The sequence below is a fragment of the Chrysoperla carnea genome, chromosome 4 (assembly GCF_905475395.1).
Source record: "Chrysoperla carnea chromosome 4, inChrCarn1.1, whole genome shotgun sequence".
In the NCBI taxonomy this organism is placed as follows: domain Eukaryota; kingdom Metazoa; phylum Arthropoda; class Insecta; order Neuroptera; family Chrysopidae; genus Chrysoperla; species Chrysoperla carnea.
In genome coordinates, this window is record NC_058340.1 from 48,754,420 (window position 1) to 48,775,815 (window position 21,396).

General features: G+C 29.2%; 1 protein-coding gene across 1 annotated transcript; it reads right to left on the reverse strand.

The window, feature by feature from the left end:
• Positions 1–671: 671 nt before the first annotated feature.
• LOC123298754 lies at positions 672–20,387 on the reverse strand. Its single transcript, XM_044880848.1, has 36 exons — positions 20,306–20,387; positions 19,300–19,475; positions 18,725–18,853; positions 18,356–18,657; positions 17,672–17,744; positions 17,028–17,111; positions 16,372–16,676; positions 15,653–15,740; positions 15,541–15,588; positions 13,742–14,037; positions 12,902–12,986; positions 12,511–12,624; positions 12,348–12,452; positions 11,448–11,749; positions 11,258–11,378; positions 10,707–10,844; positions 10,338–10,633; positions 9,844–9,961; positions 9,708–9,785; positions 9,211–9,381; positions 9,067–9,147; positions 7,465–7,760; positions 6,490–6,577; positions 5,952–6,152; positions 5,402–5,694; positions 5,246–5,324; positions 4,647–4,739; positions 4,481–4,570; positions 3,946–4,065; positions 3,733–3,765; positions 3,293–3,421; positions 2,475–2,767; positions 2,265–2,406; positions 1,289–1,557; positions 1,106–1,205; positions 672–806 (listed from the first exon to the last, which is right to left on the reverse strand). The coding sequence occupies exons 2-36, from the start codon at positions 19,453–19,455 to the stop codon at positions 672–674; spliced, it is 5,451 nt and encodes a 1,816-aa protein (XP_044736783.1). The 5' UTR covers positions 19,456–19,475; positions 20,306–20,387.
• Between the last annotated feature and the right edge of the window lie 1,009 nt (positions 20,388–21,396).

Sequence of the window (21,396 nt, forward strand, 5' to 3'; positions counted from 1 at the left end):
GACTTATGTACCTATATTTGTTTGTAAATTTCTTGATTATTTCGTATCTTTAAGATGACAATTTTTAAATTTTAAATAGTTTCAAATACAAAATATTAGTGCAATAGTATTGATTTTTTGTTATGGACTACTGCATTGAAGATGTCGGCCAATGTTGTAGGAGTATGGGCCATCCCAGGAAAGAATGCGGTTATCACTCAGTGCCGCTATAATGGTTTTCTGGAGAAAGAAACCTTACCCAAGTATTTGGACTCTCTCCATTTCTCCTTCTCTCTTTTCAGAGTGCACAAGGGGATTACTACACATTAAGCATATAATATGTCGTCTACTTATAACTTTTGTTACACCGTGTTTACTTCTGATATAAATACCATTTCCAGTATTAAAAAAATTGTCGATTTTAATAGCAAAGCGACACTTCAATTCTATTTTGAGAAATTCATGATCAGACTGGCGAGTACTGGATATATACAGCGATAAAAAGGACGTTGGCAACGCCCACCGACATTTCCCCATACACAACTAATACGAATAAAAATTATTAAAATAGATGAATTTTATATAATAATTTATTTGTTAATTTAATGTGAGTTATAAATACTATTTAACAAAATTTTTATGAAAAAATATAATTTTTACATTTTACACATGAATGTATTTATATAAATATTTTATATGTGAACTTGTAATTCTTCCCAAGCTTGTTGTAAAATACTTTTTGTACTAGATTGGTTTAGACTATTCTCTTGGTTGTCTTTGTTAATATCTTTTAACTGCATTTCTCCATTACCTACCATCGTATCCTCCTATATTTAAAAAAAAAAGGATTTTTTCTTTATTTATCAAGAAAAATAACAAAATTATGTTGATTTGATATGATGACTACAGGCAAAAACAAGGAAAATTCTAATTTATTTCTCTCAATTTTAACTAGAAATTGAAAACCAATTTATCGAAAAATTAAATAATATCTAAATTATTAATATCTGTTTTCTGGAAACCAACAAATTTTGTTTGAAAAAAGAAAGGAAGTCATCATATGAGTCTAGCTCTTTAAAATATATTTTACTTATTAATTTTTCTAAATGCGAATGAGTTTACATACCGCCTGAATTTCAAATTTAATTTGTGGAATTCGACTTTCTTCTTCTTCTCTTCCATCTACTACTTTTTGATTTTGGTCATTGAAGTTATCATTTTCATTTCTGTTAAAATTTTATAAAATTATTGTTAAAAATGAAAAGTTAGATATTTTAACTGTAAAATGGTTAAATAAAAATGATATTACTCATCGTCACCCATTAAGTTCCTTTTCCAAATGTCTTCCTCAATTTGTTTGATTAGGTTCAATAAATTATCTTTGTCATTAATATTGACTGTTTCGTGTTCGATGTGAGGGGATAATAATTGGAAAAATATTCTATCCCTTCGACCGAATGATCCACAACCTTTAACATGGCATCGATAAACACCTTTACTTGAATGATAAAATAATGCATCTCCGCAATGTAATAATCTAACATCTGGCGTCGTTCCATTTACCATCGAAAATTCAACCTTATACAAAATGAACATAATGTCAATTTAAATTCTAAGATTGTATTTGTCTCCAAAAATTAGATATAGGCTGAAAATTTAGACAGCGATAATTAGTGGTATCAAAACTTATTTATGAAGCAGTAGAAGCAAACAAATAAGCTTTTCTAGATCTTTTTACCCACCCCTAATTAGTATACTTTATGAGATTTTCCACCCTCTTTTGTTGTTTCACCTCAAGTTTTCCCACTTCGATCGAGTCAATATCTCGACTTGGCTTTGCGAGTGCATACTGATAGCAGATGAAAATTCGTGTCATACGCCCGTCACAATATGGGTAGGTAGCTTTTGAGTCTACAGAATGTACAGGACCCCAAGTAGGAATGCTTTCGATTTTTGCCAGGTTTCTTGTGAGAGGAATTGTACCAAGCTGCCACTTCTTTATTTTTTGCGTCGTGTGCTGCTTTTTTCCATTTCTTCATAGATTCATCTATTTATGCATAAATGACAAAAGTAGTTGTGCCAACTCCTAGATATAGTTCATAATTCCTAGATATGATTACGATGGATCTTTCATCGACCAAACTGTTTTATGAAAGTTTAAAATGTTAATTTTTGCAAATGCATCGAAAATTTTGAAGTTTTAAACAATGAACAGGATACCACTAATCTAAATTTCCAACCTATATCTAATTTTTCCAACGATAAATGCTAAATTTTAATCTTACAGGTGGCGGAAGATCAGGTAGCATTGAACCACCAATCATTTCAATTGGAGGATTTGTCATTTTTGGAAAATATTTTCTTCGATATTTCCGTACCATATCGGATATACCATCTAATGTTATTGTATTTGCAACAATACGAAATCTGCAACATTTAAATTATTAAATTAATTTGAAAGTTTTTAATATTGTCATCATTGATAACAAACTTACTCTGGTCTTGTACATTCATGGCGAAATATTTTTGACACTCGTGCAGTTCGTCGTTCTAAACATCGTGACTTAATTCGTGCAATTAATTGCAATTGTAATTTCACTTTATTTTGTAATGGATGGTTGATATGATTGTATAATAAATAAAATAAATTATCTCTAATTTGTCCAATTGCTTGACAAGTACGTATTCGGCACCCAAAAAATGAATTCTTCTTTTTTAAATATAATTGTTTACCGGCATACAATAAATATTGTTCATTTAAACAATCTTCTATAATTTTATAATTAAGCTGCAAAAATCACAAATAATACTCATTAATTACTGTCAAGGAACAGGCGATTACAAAAAAAATGTAAACTAAAAGTTATATAAGACGTTCATCAAGAAGTAAGTAATATTTCCAAAGTAAATAATATATTATTTCGTAAATTAAAATAAAAATTAAAAAATATGACTGCCCTGTCAAAAAACGAACTAAAAAGTAAAAAACAAGTTTTACTTTTTTGGCCACCTTTTATTACACAGAGATTGTACTCCTTACCTCTACCCTCCATACCAGTGTACTCCCATGGAGATATCAAATCTCCATGGTCAATCGAGGTTGATGCAAGGTTTTCTAACCCACACAACCAAATCTCTTCAGGCATTTAGAAGTTATAGTGTAATAAAAAAGGAGCATACATACATGAACCTTAATAAAATCATTGTGGACATTACGTTCGTTTAACCATGCCCATGGATGGTAGAAATATATTTCATAATCCATAGTGAAGCCTCACTTTGATAAAATTAAATTTATGTTATCAATACTTACGGGTTCTTGCATTTCAATTTGTGTCGACGTAACTGCTGTTCGCGAAATTTCTTCTTGTAGTACTTCGTCTGGTAAATGTACTTTCCGCTGAAATGTTGGTATATTTTCTTCCGGGCTATCAATATCAACCTGTAATAAATTGCTTTTTTTAACAGCGAAATATAGTTAATATTGTGGGCCTTCAAAAAGCATCGTATAATCTACACCCCTAACCTCTGAAACTGAAATAAGAGATAGAGGAAAACTTGAAATAAAGCCAACAATTCTAAGCCTCTATCTCACATTGCATAAAAAATAATACAAGTTTAAAGTCATCATTGGATTCTCCCCTTTAAATAAACCCCATTTTTGTCTAAAATTCTCAGTTTCGGTGATCGATATGTAGCGGGGGTATGATATTATTTTAAAACCTCGAATAAACTACAAGAAAATTTCCATACCGTATAAACAACAATAGGTTGAGTTGATGGAATCTGTAAAAAAAAATAAATAATAATTAATCAATAGCGGGTGTAGAGATAGATCTGGAATTTTGAGGAATGTTGGAAAATATTGAAAGTAAATTAATTAGATATTTTATCTATCAAATTAGATCTTTTCATTATCTCATATGAAAATTTGTTTTCTATCTTCTTGTAAAAATATTTACATACCTCATCCATTTCTGATTTTGTTCTTGGTGAATTCAAATACTCGCGAGTTATATTTTCTCCTAAATCCACACCAGAATTCTCTGTTTCTACTTCTGTATCATCAGTATCGTCGTAATCCAACTTGAAATGAAAACAATTTTAAAAATTATTCTGATTTTATTATTGAAAAATATTTTATATCTTAAGTAAAATAGCTCATTGAGATAGTCATTAAAAGAGAAATAAATCCAAAAAATTTGTCATTTTGGAATTGTACTTTGTTCTGCTTTTTCCATCTGGCAATAGAGTTAAAAAAAAAAGTATTATATATCATTTTTATTTTTTTTTCAACTTTAAAAAAGTTTCTTGAATTCATTTGAATTTTAAAATCAGTTATTTTAATTTTACTATAATTCACAAATTTTAAATATGTATACAGTGTAACATCTACACAGAATATTTAAGTATATTTCTACATAAATTTTAATTTTTATCAAATTTCATAATTTATTTTTCACTAAATTACCCTATTATTATTTGTGATAAATAAACTTACAACATAATAATAAATATAACGATCATCGGTTGTTTCTTTCTCCAATTTCTTTTTAATTTCACTTTCATCGGCATCCGAATCTACACCTTCCTAAAAATTAAAATGTTTAAAACAAAGAAAAGATACTTATAATTAAATCATACGCATAAGCAAAAGAAAAACATACTTCAATTTCTATACTTTCATTCTCATCAATTTCAGATTTATTACAAAGAGGAATTGCTTCAGTTGATAGCATAACAGTTCCAGGTTCTTGTCCCTGGAAATGAAAAACAAAACAAAATTAATAGCTAGATTAAATTAAATTAAATAAAAAATAATACGAATATAAGGTACTTTCAATATATTTTCGTAGATTTGATTTTTAAACCTGTTTGCCGTAACTGACAAAAAAATAACGAACGGATTATTTAAGTTTTAAATAATTTTAGTTTTTTTTTTAGTTTCTATCATGTAATTGACATTGGTTTGGATTGCCTAAATTTTATGACGAAGTAAAAAATTAATAAATACAGTGAAACCTGGTTAAGTGGTTATAGAGGTATTCCACTAACCCAGTGTTTCAGGTATCCAGGTATAAATAAAAATCTGTCTCATGTACAGAGGGTTCCATTAATAGAGATCCGAAAACAAGTTATTTCAATTATATAGGTGTTATAGAGAACTAATTTTTTTAATTTAGCAATAGGACAAAAACTAGATGAGTCGTATTTCTCACTGAGTTTGGGATTATTGAGGTTCTACTGTATAAATATAATTACTTACATATTTAACACGTTCTCGAATTTTAATCATAGTGCTTTGTATCATTTTAAAAGATACCAAATCAGCAATCGCAGAAAATCTAGATAAAAAATTAACCAAGTTTTTAATAAAACCAAGATAAATTTGTGTATTTTCTCCATAAATATAGTAGCTTACTCAGGTTTGATAATTTCTTCATCGTAGATAACTTTTAATGGTGTAGTTTCTTGTAATACTCGTCTTTTTAATACATTCATCAACGCTAAACGACACTTTTCATCATCTTGTAATGGATGATTATTATGTTGACGGGTCATATAAAATAAATTACCACGACGATTGCCGGATCCATAACATGCAGGATGTAGCCGACATCGATAATATGAGCCTCTATTGCGTGTGTATAAATGCCCATTTGAATATAAAATTAAGGATCCAGTTCTGTCACCTTGAATGATTGTGTATTTAGTCTGAAAAACCAATATGATTCAAACAGGAGACATACAAATAATTCAATTAATTTGGTTGATTATTTAAACATCATGGTAAAGAATGGGACACCCAGTGTATAAAGGGTATAAAAATATGAACAAATGAGATTAAAAATTATTTTTCTGCAGAAATTTTTAGCGTAGGAAATAATTAAATTTGCATAATATATTTTTCTAATACATGGTCAAAAGTGTCAAACGTTTCCCAAGAAAAATTTAAAATATGCAATAATTACCGGTGTATTCATGTCTGGTTTGGGAACTTCAACTAAATCTTCCATATCACTGTCAGAAAATTCATCTAAATCCCATGTAGGACTTAAACTTTCATCATGATCATCGTTAACATCATCCAGATCATTATCAAATCTTGTACCAAATTCTTCTAAAATATCTAGTTGATCTGATGATTGTTGTTGATCTGCATTATCTTCTTTCTACAAAAATTTATTCTGTAAGTTTATATTTGCATTTATGGGCAGATTGATACATTTCGTATATTAAGCAGAAGCACTTTGCAACTTGAAATACAAATTCTACAGCCATATGAATAAAAATACTGATCAGCAGCCTGGGTTTTAAGACCTGTGACAAGGGGAGGGAGCGGTGTAAGTTACTTTAAGAATATCCCAACCTGTCCAAAATATTCGACACCTCTATGGCCTATTGGAATGGCCTCTATCTCCGATTTTATTAGCAGAGTAATAAATACTTATTGCCTTATTATTAGTATCCAATCTGCCAAATCTACCTTACTGCCTTACTTTTACTTACATCAGTAGTAATTTGTGCTCTGGTTCGACATTTCATCAAAGTACTAAAAACTGTTTTATAATTGACTAAAAATGAAACAGAATTGTGTCTGAAAAAGAATATTACAAATTTTAATACAATTAAATGATATAATAGTCCAGAAAATTTAGATAGACAACCTAGAAATAACTTGAATTAATTGGCAATAATTTTTGTTAATATTTGTGATAAAAAAATTTAGTAGTTAAGTACCCTGGTAGAAAAAATATTTAAAGAAAGAATTAGAAGTTCTGAAAAAGTCTTAGGAACTTTGAATTTCTCAACGTTTTCGGACTAGTCTAATTCAGAGTTATTCAGAGTTCTTAATACTTTTTTAAAGTTTCTAAGACTTTTTCAGAGTTTCCTAAGACTTGTTAAGACTTAATATTTTTTCAAATAATTTTTCCACCAGGGTAGGCTGGATTGGGTGTGTATAAATGGTAGATGAGGTTAAAATAACAACAATTTTTAGATACATTTAAACCCGAACCTGTATCTTCTAAGTTTCAAAACGGTAATATGTTTTTTAAGTCCCCAAAATTAACTAAAACTTAAAGATTTCCTCATGAACTTCGAATAATAGAAAATCGAAATCCGAAAATCTACAGTATTTGTAATAAGACTATATTTTTACTGAAAACTGCCCCCCTTTTGAAAAGTTTATCGAAAGGCGATATATTAGTTTTTAACTTGAAACATTAAAAAACTTTCCATATGTTGCCTAAAACTTTATTTTTCTTAATAAAAAAATTCAGGGTATTCAAAATTATTATGTTTGGTTAAAAATCCGATGATTCAATTTAATAGAATTGAATCGGAAATCTCATGTTTTTCGAGATTGCAAATTTTTAATTAATAGGTTACACTAAATGTCATTTCAATCGAATTTAAATGTGATTTTATACGAATTCTTAATAATAAATATCTATTCTAAACAAAAATTATAATTATTATTACTCAGGTTTTGAACATTCTTCATCAAAAATTTGTTTGATAGGTGTTGTAAGATCTTCTTGCACACGTTTTTTAAGATTATTTATAAATAATAATCGTGCTTTTTCATCTACTTGTAAATCATGCATGGAATGTCCTCGATGCAAACGAAATTGATCACCAAAAACACGTCCAGTGGCAATACAATTTGGGTATATTCGACAACGAAAATAATTATCACGATTTAAACAGTACAGTTGCCCCTCCGAATACAATAATTTACTACCAAATCGATCACCTCCAATAAATTCATAATTTTCCTAAAAACATGTTAAAAAATTTATGTCTTTAATTCAAATTTATTTTCATAAATTTAAGAATAATGAAAAAGTCATACACAGGATAAAATATCTAGCTAGTAGTCGGCTGGATTGCAATATTTAAACAAGTGAAAAAAAAACAATTGACTGAGTTAATTGTTGAAATACCATGTATAGACAGTGTTGATGATGTAATCATTTGTAACTGATACTCCTATATTAAGACATACTATAAAATTTGCACCTAATTAGCGCCCTCGTGGGTAAACAGTGATGTTTAGAAAAAAATATTTCAAACAAAAGTTGTTTATTTTGTTATAAGGAACATTTTTTACATTTAAACTTTTTTTCTATCTCTGACGGTTTACAAAATGGGTCCTACGGACCCAAGACCCAGTTGACCTAGATTCCTCATGTACGAACTCGACCTCACTTTTTACGTCCTAAATATTCTATAAAAATTTCATCTTGATATCTCTTTCCGTTTTTGAGTTATCTTGTTGACAGACAGACGGACAGACAACCGGAAATTGACTAATTAGGTGATTCCATGAACACCTATACCAAAATTTTTTTCGTAGCATCAATATTTTTAAGCGTTACAAACTTGGGACTAAACTTAATATACTATGTATATTTCATATATACATGGTATAATAACTCTCTTATTAATCATTCTTTGACGTCAAAGTACTCTTGCTGTTCTTATGATTCATGGAGTAGAAGCCGTGGTTGAATCAATTCACTTTTTGGTATCACAACGGACCAAAGAACAATGATCAAAATGTGACTCACCCCAGAACAATCACTCTAACCTAACCTTAATCATTCTCTTAGGCTTACCGTACATTGAATGGCCCCCAAAACTCCCCTATTGAGAATATCTATCTATAAATTTGAATTAACATGGTCCTGTAAATGCAACCAATTATGAAACGCATTTAGTATCTTTCCCAACAAAATCAAAAATTTTGATGAAGACTCTTGCGCTCAACTTTTTAAACCTTGCTCTTCAATTTTGCACGATGATATTTCCGTGACATCAGGGTCACAAAGTTAAACTTTGGCGAAAACGCATTGTCGGACAGGACGTCAAACATAGGATTTTGTGCCTCAGTTGATCGAATGCTAGTACTGAACGCTAGAGGTCATGGTTTCAATATTTTTTTAAACCGCACATATTGAATAAAAAATTGTTCCTTCCGTTTGTAGGTAAACTTACTAACATTGAATAGATTAATATTAGTTTACGAATACTGGGTAGAAGTTTACCATGAAATATTGCTTTAACATAAAAACTACATACGCCTTGTTGAGCAATCTCCTCTGAAGCGCCATTTTCATTCTCATAAATATTTTCTTCTCCACCTGAATCTGCTAAACCTAACTGAAATTAAAATAAATTAGCCATTAACGAAAATTTTTTTTATTAACAAAATACAATAGTTACTTGTGAAATTAATTCTTCTTGCGTTATTTGTTGTTCGGAACCTTCAATAGCTACAATACCATCATTGTTTTCAGATAAATAACTTTCTTCGGGATTTATTATTTCGTTTTCACTATTTTCCTGATATGCATCTTCGACATTTTGAATAAAATACTGTACTCCATCTTCAGTCTATTAACAAAATTTAAAAGAAATTTGAATATCAATCTAATATGAGGCACGCCAAGAGAATCAATGTTAGAACGCTAAAAGAAAACATAAGACTTAGTAAGTCTTAAAAACTCTGAAAAAATCTATCAAATATTTTTTCAACCAGGGTATAGCTTGAGGTGGCGCACTGTCCATATATCAAAGATTCGCCGGCTGCAATGCATTTATAATAAGATAAATCAAGCCTAGTGCATCAGCACCGAAAGTGTCACAAAAATGAATTACTTTCTTATTTTATTGTAATTTAAATTTTCTGACTATTTGATACAATAATAACAACGTCTCACCATATTTTCTGCATGTTCTTCGGAAATTTCGGTGGTCCAATGATCTTTCAAAGATGATTCTTTTTCCGCAATTGTAATCTACAAGGGATGATATTTGATAATTTTCTGGTTGAAAATTTGAGTTTGAAATACTTACATCAGGTGGAATTTTTGGTTCAATTACTTCTAATACATCATTAGCTGCACGTCGTCTGCATCTATCTAAAGTACTATAAATTTTTTTGAAATTAACCATTTCTGCTACATCATTGAATCTGAAAGAATTTTTTAAGATTTATTACTAAAATAATTTTATCTATAGATCTTTTTTTTTTCATTTAAAAAACTGTTCAAGTAAAGACATATTACATATATTCTATCTTTGTCAAAAAAGCGCTGTTTAATAAAGGTAAAAGATATTTATTTTCTTACTTGAATTGTTTTTTGATATCTGTCCGAAACAATAGCAAATCGATGAAAAAGTCTATCGACCAAATTTGGTGGAACTTCGTTAAAAAAATTTAGTTAAAAAAGTATAATCCGAACGTTGCATCAAAATAACATTTTAGTTTTTATAAGGAGACAAAACAATAAGGATCGCAAAAATATAGAGACTTTTTATCTCAAATATCTCTATTAACCATTACTTACTCTTGTTTGGAACATTCTTCATTAAATATTGTTTGTAATCGTGTTGGATCAATTTGAGCACGTCTTTTGATTCGTGTTATTAAAACTAAACGACGTACTTCACGTTCTTGTGATCCATGACTATTATGTGGTTTTAATAAATAAAATAAATTATCTTTAATAATTCCAGTTGCACGACAACCAATTGAATACATTCGACATCTGTAATAATTCCGTTGATTGTTTGTGTATAATTGTTGATTACTATATAAAAGACATGATCCCAATCGTTCACCTTCCATCAAAGTATACGGTTTCTATTTAAAAAAAAAAATTATGTCCAGTTTATATTTTATTCTTAAAATTTATTAATAATTAGATTTTACTTACAGGTGAAATATCTTGATCACAAAATATATCTTCGCCGATTTCAACTGCCATCTTAAAATCTTCTGTATCGTCTTGTTCTGATTGTAAATCTTTATCTTTACTTTCCCTTTCTGTCATTTTTTGATGAAGATCTTCAGGCTTAAAAATTTTTATAACATTTATTTATCAGTTATTTTTATTATTTTAAAAAGTGTAGATCATTTTCAAAAAGATATAGTTAATTTTAGCGTCGCTAGAACGTAGGAGAGTAGAGGTTGTCTTTAGAAACGGTTTAGAGAGAATGAACTTGAGGGTGAAGCAAAAACAATAACTCAAAGTAAAAACAAAAATATTGAATATGATTTGTTCCTGTGGTCAATTTCAGTCTGTTAATGGGGTGGGAGGGAGGTCTTTAACATAAGCAATACCTCGTAGTTCCCAAACGAGAGACTTAATTGGTACTAAGGCAAGTTTAGCTAAATTGTCTTATTTTGAACTGTACTATATCTGCTAGAACGTTGTACAGACCTTTTAGAGACCCCTTATATAAAATAAATAAATTAAATACATACCATATCATTTCGCATAATATTCCTGGCTAGGGTTGGATCCTGTTGTTGATATCGTTTCCAAATTTTTCTCATATTATTTAAAATTACAGTAAAACTCACACGTTCGACAATATCAGCATATCTATTTATATTAAAATCACAAATATATTACAAAATATAATAAAATTGTAAAGTAAAAAAAAAATCTTACTCTGGTTTTTCACATTCACGATTAAAAACAGATTCAAAATAATCTGGATCCGGATTAGTCATTGTTTTCTTTTTAATGGTATTTATTAAAATGATGCGTCGTCGTTCTGGTTCTTGTGATCCGTGACCAGAATGACCACGACATAATCGAAAGTAATTTTCTTCACGCATACCAGTAGCTTGACAACCTTGAGGATACATTCGACACCGATAATAATTATTTCGGTTTAGTGTGTACAATTGTTCGTTGCAATATAAAATACAGGATCCTAATCTTTCACCTTCCATTAGAGAATATTTCATCTACAAGAAAATATTTCATGTTCTTTAAACTTTTATGTATAAATAATAGCCCTCTGAAAAATAATCATTAAAGCTACTTCTTTTAAAAGTATGCATGTGGAAAACTTTGAAATACATAACATAACAATATTTCATTTATGACCAATGAGATTATTTTTAAGTGTATGCAAGTATAAAGAAAATCACAGAATCGCATAGGGCAGCTGTCATAGACTTTACATTGATGGAAGATTTTGAAACTTCATTAGTGTATACAATTTTTGAAACACTCTATATAATAGAGATTTGTTTCTATGTAAGAGATGTGTTTTATTTTAATTTCTCGCTAATAATTAACTGTTGTTAAAGTAAAACTATCCTTTCTGCATATTCACCAATAACTTGTGTAATACATAATACGTGCTGTGCTGTGTTATTCTTCCAACCAAGTGACGTGGCAGTTCAAAATGCGATGTGAATTAGCTAAGACATCTGCGGTTGTATATAAAAAAATGTCAACAAGGTGGTAATTAGTACGGAATAAAACTATTAACTACGGTGTGTATTTAAAATTTTTCCACATGTTAATGAATTAACATTAAATGTAATGATTACTTACACAAGGAAATTGTGGATTTTTAACTTTATTTGAACGAAAATTACTTTTGGGGCTAGTGCTTGTTAAATCTTCTTCTATTGAATTCACATTCTCTTCCGTAAGTTTCTAGAAAAAAATAATCAATTGTTTTCTTAGGAAAATTGCATATTTCATTTATATTTACCAATAATTTTGATTCACTATGATCATTTTTTGTTTTGGATGAATCGGCAGTTTCAAGAAGCTTTTCTGATGTACCTTTTTGCTTTTCGTTGTTTTCAGAAGTATCTCCCAATTTCTAATTATAAAGAATTAAAATATTAGAAATTATGAAAATTGACTGCGTATTTTTCCGATGAGAGTGGAGTTCCTAATTGTTGGACGCTCTCAGTAACTGTTCGTGTCTTATTTAACAATTTAAAGTGCGTTCTCATATAATGAGCACCTTTACAGTGAGGCGAGAGCTATTGATTTTAAGGGCCTCAAAGCGATTTTATCGATAAAATGTAGCCAATAATTAAATAGTTTCTAAATTTTTTAGTTGATTTCTAAATTAAGAACGTTAACAAACTTACGTCAGAACTTAATCCATGTGTACGAGCTCGTTTCATAATTTTATAAACAGCATGATACGGTAGTAAATGTGAAACCAGTTTGAATCTATAAATAAAAATTGAGTTAAATATGAGTAGGAAATCTTAGCAATAAGAGAGGTAGTCAGACAAAAACACGGTGATTGGTTGTAGAGAAACGTTTTAAAGTCACCGATTAAGGTTTCCCAAATAAGAGTTAAGACCATTCAACTTTTGTATTAAGACAATTCAAATATAGCATTGGTGTCTTAACTCTTAGCAACTCTAGAGCCGAGGTAGTAAAGTAACAATAAATTCAAGTAGGATTCCCGAATACTTTGTAAAGCAAGCTTTGTATGTCATATGAATTGTATTGTATGGCAAATCTAGTGTATAATAACAATGCGAAAGCAATAAACTCGTTATACAATGTTGCTCAATAAGATGTTACCACGTAAATAATAGGAAACATTTTGTCCAAAAAGATATTACTATTTAAATCGAAATAACACCTTGTTAAAAAAAATGTTACCATTTAAACGGGTGAGATGTGTACTTTTAAAACATAATACAAAAGAATAGATTATTTAAAATAACTTATTATAATAAAGCATGTCCCAAAAATCCTTATCCACTCATTAGTGAGGCCATTCTACTAAGTTAAGTTAGATACAGAAAATTGTTTCAAGCAAAAGTTGATCATATCAAAGGTAGGCATCTCACGGGTATCGTGGATTGAACCTTTAATATATTATTGAACAGCCCTATAATACGATTAAATTTTGTTTTGAACACAATTTTGAACAGTTTATGTTTTCTACTTAATGATAAAAAATAACTTACTCGGGATTTCTCATTTCTTGATTATAAATTGTTTGTAACGGTAAAGATTCGGTTGCTGCTCGTCGACGTAATGCTGATGTTAATTGTAATTTAATTTTTTCAGTCACTTGATTTGTATGACCTAAATGTGATCTCATTAATATAAATTTTTTATTTTCTCTGATTCCTGTTGCAGGACAACCACTTTGATACAATCTACATCGATAATAGCCAGCTCGATTGTTGCTATTATACAATTGACCATCACAAAATAAAACATGACCACCAGAACCCCCATCAATTATAGAAAATGGGCGCTATTTAAAAACAAATATATTTATTGTTTAAAATTGAACTTATGTCCCTGGTTAAGAAATCTGATTCATTTTAACACATTTTAATATGACATTTCTGATTGGATCTCAATATAGTTTATAGAAAATCGGACGAATAAAATCTCGACATAATCGTCTGCCACGAATTAAAACAAAATAAACTTAAAAAAATAATATGAATTGCCAAAACATCATATTTCCTAATAAAACACCCTCTCAAAACTAAGCTAGTGCTGTCTATGATATTGAATGTTAAACCAATTTTCTTCACTGTAATAAAATCCAAAACCAAAATCTAAGTTTGTGATTTATCCCTAGGTCATACGTGTCCAGGAAGCGATTCCTTTAATATCGTATTTCAATATCTCATTATCCATAATATCGTCTTTAAAATTTTTATATAATCATTTCATTTTTGCGAAAAATGACATTATTAATTAAATCATTTTAAATCGAGCTGAATCAGATTTTTTTTAACAGGGGAATCAGAGTAATTTTAGAACTGACTATGAGTTCCACAATTTATAAATTATTACTGCGTAATTTAGTATAAATTATTACTGAATAATATATAAATTATTAAGATATATTGCGAACTATAGTCTAACCATCTGTGATGAATCGAAAATTTTTTCTAAGTGGGATCAAAAAATTCTTTAATTTCTTATTTTCAATAAGCAAGTGTTTTTGAAAATAGCTCATACTTTTTTCTTTATGAAAAAAGCAAAACAGTTTTGACTCTCAAAATTATTCCATAACGCTATGTAAGAGTAACAAAGACACAACTATAATTTCCACATTCATTTGCAGGAAACTCAAATCCTAGAAAAATTTTCCCTTTGAGATATGCGTTTATTAAATAAAAATCTATCATTCTTTAAAAAGTGGTAAAAAACTGATTTATTTCCAATGCAATACACCTTCACTACATATTATAAAACAAAGTCGCTTTTTCTGTCCCTATGTCCCTATGTACGCTTTGAAACTACGCAACGGATTTTGATGCGGTTTTTTTTAATAGATAGAGTGATTCAAGAGGAAGGTTTTTATGTATAATACATCCATATTATAGTAGAGTAAGGGCTTGAAATAGGGGTTGAAAGGGATATGCTTCAAAAACTAAAAAAGTTGTGCATCGATTAAGCTCAAATTTTGACAAGATATACAACCAGCTTCAAAGATCTATTGTTTTTATCTACTTTTAACCTTCGGAGGGTAGAAAGGTGTAGCGAGAAAGTGGGAAGGAATTATCGAATATTTACAAATATACCTAAGTGGGGTATCAAATAAAAGAGCATGACGTGTACATTACAAAACTGTTATCCAACAAAAGGAAATGTGATGGGAGGGGTTCAAGTGGGGATGTTGCCCAGCAAAGCGGGTAGTTCACAGCTAGTAATGAATAATTTATTATGAATTATTATTACTGAAAATGATTTTTGGAATACAAATTTTATAGATCTTTAAAAATTTATTCATACTTACTGGTATTTCTAGATATGATTCTTCGTCAGATCCAACTTTTGTTTTTTCCTGTAAATTTGTATAAGAAAATTTTACTATGCACCCACTAAAAGAAATAAATTTATTACTATACCTCATCGTCATCATGCGGATAACTTCCAAGTCGTACAAATAATTTGATAAGCGTATCTAAAGATATTTTATCTTTCAAATAAGCGTACCTAAAATTAAATTTTTTAATGATATTATTTATTATCTTTTAGATTTAGGAACCCTAAACTCGTACTTGAAACATATATATGAAGACTCTCCTTAATTAAATTACCTTTCAAACGAAACCAAAATTGGTTCATTTGTTTAGGCGCTACGATGCCAAAGACAGACACACACATAGCGGTCAAACTTATAACACCCCTTTTTTTTCGGGCGTTAAAAATAAATAAATATTTGCGTTCAGGCTCTGATTTACCATGTAGACAGAGTAGAAACTTGTCTAGGACAGTAAGAACTGAAAGGTGGCAATTTTTTTCGGAAATTTTGAAAACTTGTTTTATTCGTGAAAAATTGTGAACAAAAGGGAGGCTAGGTAACGAGTAAATAACGTTTGACTTCGGACGTAAACTAGACTAGATATTTATGTCTTTACTTTTTTAATTTTTGTAACGATAAAATACCAATCTTTACATAGTGCACTGTTTTGTTTTAATTTATAAAGCCATCTGCAACATTTTGTTTTCTTTTCAACCGCCTATTTTCGTTTTGAGGGAGAGGAGGCGATAAATTTCTAAATTCGGCCCTGTTTGTGTTCTTTTAATATTTATAGATAGTAAATAAACTATTGTTTAGACTTACTTATCCTTTTGTAATTCTTCATTAAATATCTGTGACATATTATTAGGGTTGACTTGAACTCGCTTTTTAACTGCCACAACAAAATGAAGAATATCTCGTTCGGTATCTTTAAAGCCATGATCCGAATGTGGTACATTTAATTGAAATAATGAAACACTTTGTTCCGTTATTAAATTTCCAGCTGCTAAACATTTTGGATACAAGTAACATCGATAAGTTGACGTACTTGTATGTAAATAAATATGACCAGCTGAGTATATTATTTTTGTACGAATACCTAATCCATCAATTGCATTTATTTCAGTCTAAAAAAAAGAAAAAGGTCACGATTTTTATAATTTTGCTGATGAAAATTTTAAGATGAACGAACGTCGCGCATGAAATAAGTTTTTTCATGCTCGCTGAGAAAAATAAAAATTTGGCGATTGTTAAAAAACCATAATTTTACAATTGTTTTATATTTAATGCGGTTCTTAAATTTTTTTTAAATATCTGTAAAAGCTTAAGGCACTTAGTTTTATATTTAATGTGGTCCTTATAGCTTGAGCACCCCAAGGTTTTACATATAGTCTATTTACGACCATATTCATACATCTTTTATTATAAATAGCATTGATTATTTTTTTTACCAAATTTTTGAGTAATTACTTACTTACTTTTTCGTAATTATTCAAAGGGCGATCACTATCATTAACATTCTCATAATCTTGATCCCCAAGTATTTCTGTAAGTATTTTAAACTAAAAACAAAAACATGATTTTAGTGTATATAAATTAAAAGTATATTTGTGCTAAAGGTTGTTCTACAATTGAAGTCACATATAAGCAATCTATCTTTTATTATTTTACACAATGAGCACTTATAGATTATAGCTTATAGCTCATAGATAAGGGATGGAAAACCAATGGCACATGACACAATATTTTGGTCGCGCCACCGATCAAAAAGATCACTAAGTAGTATTATATTACGAACAAACGCGAGTAATCCAACGAATGCGCGCTCTTTAGTTATTGTTGTTACATCGTGGACTAAAATTGCCAAAGACGAATAGTTTGTTTACGCATAGCATAATAGTCAATTTCGTTGACAAAAGTTACTCGGCTGCAAATGTCCTTGCTCGGAATTGTAAACCTTTTCAATAGGGAGATTTCCCCCAATAATTTTGAAGTCAAAATTATTCGACGGCACGCCTATGAATCTTATAAATAACTCCTGCGAAGAAATAGTTCAAAATAAAATCATCGAACGAGCACACTTCAATTGTAGAATAGGCTTAATAAAAACAGTTTTACTAACCGCATCTCTATTTCTTTTCAAAATTTTTGTTGCCAAAAACTTATTTTTCGTTTCATCAACGACTTGCGGAGATCTATAAAAAAATTTAATGATCGATTTTAGAGTATTTTAATCAATTAACTTCTGAGAATCTTAACTAGCTTTAGATAGCTCCATTAGCTTCAAGCGAGCATCTCAAATATATTTTTTTAAGAACTTGATTCCGATTTGTATCCAGACATTAAAGTCATGTTACAAATACCTGCTACACTTCCTGTCATTTTCTACTTTACGAAATCTTAATACATGGCTATGTGCGAATATGGGTGAATAGATTTAACTCAATTTTCTTTCCTCCTACATTAATGGATTTATACTTAGTGCTGCCCAGATGCGTTAAATTTGGAGGAAGGAAGGGGGGTCAGAGACTGAAGTATCGATACTTTTTCCAGATCTGGAAGTGTTGATCAAACATTTTATAAATAATGTTAAAAAGGAAAATATAATTTCTTAGAATAGTGAAAAAATAATGTGAAAATTTTTTTAAGACTATCGTACAACATTTTTGAACAATCGTCTTTTGAGCCTCATTTCTTTGTTGGTGTAGCTATTGGAGCGATTCTAGACACTTGGTGACGCTCAGTACAATATTTGTTCACAACTGAGCATGACAAAAAGGTAATAACTGTAACCAACTTAACTTACTCTTGTTTAGCGCATTCCTCTTCGTAAATTATATTAAAATTACTAGCATTATCTTTCGATTTGCCACGCAGAGTGTTAAACAGTTCTAAACTTTCTTTATAGCTCTCTTGATCAGGATGATCTCCGTGTGGTTGTTGTAAAAGAAACATTTTATTGGCATAAACTCTTCCGGATGCGGTACAATTTGGAAATAAACGGCATCTATAGTACTTAGATCGATTTTTTTTGTACAATTGTCTATCACAATATAAGAAATACGATCCTTCACGTTCACCATTTACAATTACATATGAGTATTTCATCTAAAAGAACATAAGCATTTTATTAAATTTAATGCATTTAAAAATTATTTAATTACCAAGTTCTTACCGATTCATCATCATTCAAATTTTCTAAATTATTCACTTCTTGATTTTCCTGATCTTGATCTGGTAAGATGCCATCTTCTTCGATGGCATATTCGGGGTCAATATATTGTACAATTGTTCCGTCTTCCATCTAGATAATAACGATAATGATTGAAGAAAGTTAGGATATATAAAATTGATATAAATATGGTAGAATTCCTAAATTAATTTTTAGAGCTCGATAGCCAGTTGAAAAAAAAAACACAATTCTTATAATTTTGATTTGTCTGACAATAGAACTCAATTAGAACCGGAGAGGGAAAGAATAAAATATACAAATTTAATAGTTTTTCTATGTGATTGCGTTCATTTGCGGATGGGTTCGATTTAGCACGGGTCTGCGGTTTTTTTTACTTTTTTGTTAATCATGTGATGATGTTCATTTAATGACTCTTAGAAAATCTATGAAAATTTCCACAAATTAAGATAATATTCTGTTCACGCTAATAATCTACTCCAAATTATTATCTTAACGAGAGATTCACGCCAAACACACGATATTGTCCTAATAGCCTCAACCTTTTAAAAAAATATTACCGTAAATTGTTCCCCGCTTGTACAAATAAATTGGGCTTCTTGATTTTCATCTTCGATTTCGTAGGATTGATTTGTGTCCATATATTCTAAAATTTCAGTATCTTCTTCAACTGAGACTTCCATATTATTAATCATTATTTTCCGGCGCTTACTCATGATTAGTTCGCTTAAATCCCCTGAAACAATTATTGCCTTTTAGTTATTCATTTCATTTAAATAATAGCTTAATTAGGTTCTATATACACTTAATTTGTGTTCTTTTCATAGTAAAACATAAATTATATTTTTACTTATTTAGCATAAGTTTCAAGTTAATGTACTTCAATTTAAATTTCCACAACTTCAGCGAAAATTTTCGTTTTATAAAGCTAATGTAATAATAAAGATTATTGAGATTTCGAAAGCATTCGATAAGACTTCATGATATTATATTGTTAATGAACTTTTAAATTGGGGTTTCGTTATACTGCTTAATTATTATGTACTAAGTAATATTTTGCCTGAGTCTTATTAATCAATCAATGAAAAATGTTTTATAGTATTGCATTTTATTACATAAATGTTTAAAAAAATGTTGGGGCTTCAAAATTTTGATGTGAATGATCTAGACGTTAAATTGTCGATGTAAGCTTCAAAAATTAGAAGATATTTTAAAAAAAACAATAAGAATATTGGAAAACGCAAATATAATCTTAATAAATGACAGATGGGTATATAAGTCAAAGATAAAGATCATAATATTAATTAAGTAAAAATAAATATTGTGAAAATATTTCAGCAACAATTAAAATTCAAGCAGAAAACTTCAGTAGTTGATAAAACGACTCAAATCTAATAGAAATTAGTAAATATTGTAGGGCATGTTCCATCTTGATATTAAAGTAACCTCGGTTCAATTCATAATTCACGAAAATATAGAAGAAATACATCTATAAAGCAATATCAATAATTTTAAAAATATTTTTTAAACACACAATATGGAAAATTATTTTTGATTTTTACTTACCAAATATATATATTTTAAATTAACTAAATTAAAGCGTCACTTTAAATTAGGTACTACTTTGTTATTAGTCATTTTAATGGCGTGTTTTATCAAAAATACCATAGAGCTATACTTTAGACATTACTTTTTTTTGAATAGAATAAACAGTTACTTTCTATTTATTTCTATGTAGTATTTAATTAAATTTGTACTATTTTCTGAATTACTAATTTTTAATATGATATATGAAATATTTCCATTGTTTATGCCTGCATATATTTTATTTTTCATAAAACTGTATTTTCCTATTTTAATATTTATAAGAAAAATGCATGTATTATTCGTATATCTTTACTTTTTATTGGTGAAAATATGTGGAAAGTACATTGAATGGTGAAGAAAATTGCAAATTATGATTATGAATTTTTTTTTTTTTTTTTGTAAATCATATGAAAAAATAAGGTATTGATTGCATAGACAAATTTTAAATATAGACTACCAGGGTTAAGTAAATTGAAAAAAACTTAGCAGTGCAAACCTACAACTTATTACACCTTACATTCTTTTATCCGCTCTCAAATTTGCCTGGCACGCAGGCTGCCACCACACCATAGATAAAATATAGTGCACCACACTATGCACCCAAAATATTATGTTCGAACGACTGTAACTACTAAGCTCAACTGTTTCAATAATATTTTGGGATATTGTATTAGCGGTCTATATTTAGTTAATAAGTCGGTGAGATATGCAGATATTCGTAAAGCATATACAGTGTGTCCCCAGATACAGGTAACTATACTTGTAAATTTTCTGTACATTATTTAGAAGTTTTAAATATTCCTACATACTTTTCAGAATAAGCAAAATTTTTTTATAAATGACTTGTTTTCTTAAAATGCAAAATAAGAAAATTTACAAGTATAGTTACCTCTATCCGGGGCACACTGTATATTATGGAATGTAGAGGTAAGGAACACAATCTCATATGGCTGTTTGAACCAAAAAGTAGCCACAAAATAACATAAACACCCTATATATCCATGTTTAAAAAAAAAACACTTCTTAACGTATGTTGTATAACAAAAATTTATTAAATGCGTTAAAAAAAA

What these genes read in the sequence shown, in the direction of transcription:
- LOC123298754 (XM_044880848.1), bottom strand. Translation starts at nt 19,455, where the DNA reads ATGAGTAAGCGCCGGAAAATAATGATTAATAATATGGAAGTCTCAGTT. An exon ending in GAAGAATGTTCAAAACCTGA is followed by an intron (nt 6,578 to 7,464) that starts GTAATAATAATT and finishes ATTCTTTTTCAG; the next exon opens with ACACAATTCTGTTTCATTTT. An exon ending in GAAGAAATTATCAAACCTGA is followed by an intron (nt 5,325 to 5,401) that starts GTAAGCTACTAT and finishes TTTTTTATCTAG; the next exon opens with ATTTTCTGCGATTGCTGATT.